This window comes from Oxyura jamaicensis, assembly GCF_011077185.1.
Source record: "Oxyura jamaicensis isolate SHBP4307 breed ruddy duck chromosome 33 unlocalized genomic scaffold, BPBGC_Ojam_1.0 oxy33_random_OJ70566, whole genome shotgun sequence".
In the NCBI taxonomy this organism is placed as follows: domain Eukaryota; kingdom Metazoa; phylum Chordata; class Aves; order Anseriformes; family Anatidae; genus Oxyura; species Oxyura jamaicensis.
Genome location: NW_023305047.1, coordinates 1 through 1,979, shown reverse-complemented (window position 1 = coordinate 1,979; position 1,979 = coordinate 1). Strand labels below are relative to the sequence as shown.

At 72.9% G+C, this 1,979-nt stretch overlaps 1 protein-coding gene across 1 annotated transcript; it reads left to right on the top strand.

Moving 5' to 3' along the window:
• Nucleotides 1-15: 15 nt before the first annotated feature.
• Nucleotides 16-1,966, top strand: LOC118158609 (protein timeless homolog; the record flags this gene model as incomplete). Its single annotated transcript, XM_035313279.1, has 9 exons — nucleotides 16-166; nucleotides 243-325; nucleotides 395-537; nucleotides 627-798; nucleotides 891-961; nucleotides 1,043-1,153; nucleotides 1,238-1,533; nucleotides 1,649-1,734; nucleotides 1,889-1,966. Coding segments are annotated over exons 3-9 (940 nt in total), but the record flags the coding sequence as incomplete, so codon positions are not given.
• Between the last annotated feature and the right edge of the window lie 13 nt (nucleotides 1,967-1,979).

Sequence of the window (1,979 nt, the reverse complement as noted above, 5' to 3'; positions counted from 1 at the left end):
CCCCCGGGGGGCTCCGTGCCTGCAGCCTCTCCCCTCCCGCAGGCCAGGACGTCATCGCCGCCATCCTGACCGAGCTGCCGGCGCCCGGGCGGACGCGGAGGCAGGTGGTGAAGCATTTGGTGAGGCTGGGGCTGGCCAGCAGCGCCAAGGACTTCCCGCAGCAGAGGTGAGCCAGGCCCCCCCCAGGGCTGGGGGCAGCTCCCTGCCCGGGGCGAGCGCCCATGGCTGTGCCCCCACCCCAGGAAGGGCACCCGCATCGTGCTGTGGACGGAGGAGCAGGAGCAGGAGCTGGAGCGGCTCTTTGAGGAGTTCAGGGGCTCGGATGGTGAGCGAGGACGGGGACTCTGGGGTGGGACCGGGGGGGGTCCGGTCCCCCGCTGACCCCTCCCCGCAGACGTCCTGGGGAACATCATGAAGAACCTGACGGCGCGGCGGTCGCGGGCCCGGGTGGTGGAGAAGCTGCTGGGGCTGGGGCTGGTGTCGGAGCGCAAGGAGCTGCACAAGAAGCGCCGGAGGAAGGGCCGCAGCCCCGAGCTGGTACAGGGGGGCTGGGGAAGGGCTGGGGGGGGGGCATCCCAGGGGTGCTGCCCCGCCATGGGCACCCAACCTCCGCCTGGTCCCCGCAGGGCGAGGCAGAAGCCTTGGCGGTGTCAGCCCAGGACAGCTCAGCAGAGGAGGGGGACAGCGAGGAGGAAGAGGAGGAAGAAGAGGAGGAAGCCGAGAGCGACCCCATAGAGGAGCACTGGGTGCCCGAGGAAGGGGCCGGGCAGGGCCTGGTGCATCTTCTGCATCAGGAAGGTGGGTGGGGGTGAGGGGCTTTGGGGGTTTATGCCCCCCAGTTGGGCTTGGCTGCAGGGGCCGGATCCTGTCTGAGCCCTCCCTGTCCCCAGGCCTGGCCGGGCCCCTGCGGTGGCTGGAGAACTGCCTGAGGAGGACGGCCGGGGACCGCGAGCAGGAGGGTGAGCGGGGTCGGGGCTCGGGGCTGGGGGCTGGGGCATGGGGCCGGGCTGACAGCGCTCCCCCCCCCCCCCCCCCCCGGGGGGTCCCCCCGCGCCCCGGGGCGCTCTCGGAGGAGAATGAGGATGCCATGGAGGACCGGCGCTTCCGAGCCCTGCTACGGGAGCTGGGGCTCCGTCCCCCTGCCAGCGAGCAGGTGAGGTCCCTGTCCCCAGCCCTGTCCCCGGCCCTGTCCCCCCAGGCCTGGCCCAGCCCTGCAGCGTCTCCCTTCTCCCCCCAGGAGTCTTTCTGGCGCATCCCCGCCACCCTCACCCCGCAGCAGCTGCGCCGCGCCGCCGCCTCCCTTGCCCACCATAGCCCTAACCCGGAGGGGCTCCCCCAGCACCCCGAGGGGCTCCCCCAGCACCCCGAGGGGCTGCCGGCACCACCAAGGCACCCCCAGGCTCCTGCTCCAGGTGAGGATTTGGGCCGGGGGCGCAGGGATCAGGCTGGGGGTGCGGGAGCTGCCTCTGAGCCCCTCTTCACATGCCCAGCAGCGGAGCGGCCACCGGCCCCGCTCGGATCGGACTCAGAGAGGTGAGGCTGGGGTCTCGCGCGCTGGGCTGGGGGCACCAGGCACCTGGGTTCTCCCAGTGCCCCCCCAGGGCTGGGGGCTATCGGGCTCCCCTGACCCGTGTCCCCACTGCTGCAGCGAGGAGCCTGTCCGCGTCCCCCTGCAGTCGGGCAGCAAGAGGCGGCGTCAGCTCGACAGCGAGGATGAGGATGGCGGAAGCCCAGGTGGGTTCAGCCCCTCTGTCCCCATCTTCTCTGGCCTCCCCTCGCGGGGTTTCTTCCCCCGTCGCACCCCCTGGAGCTGGACCCGTGTCCCTGCCCCTATCCGTGCCCTGTCCCGGGGCTCAGCCCCGTCCCTGACCCCTTTTCCCCCCCGCAGAGGCAGAGGCAGCCCCCCCTGTGCCCCGCTCAGAGGACGACGACGACGACGACCCCCAGCCTGCAGGGAGGCGGAAGCGTGCCCGCCGCCT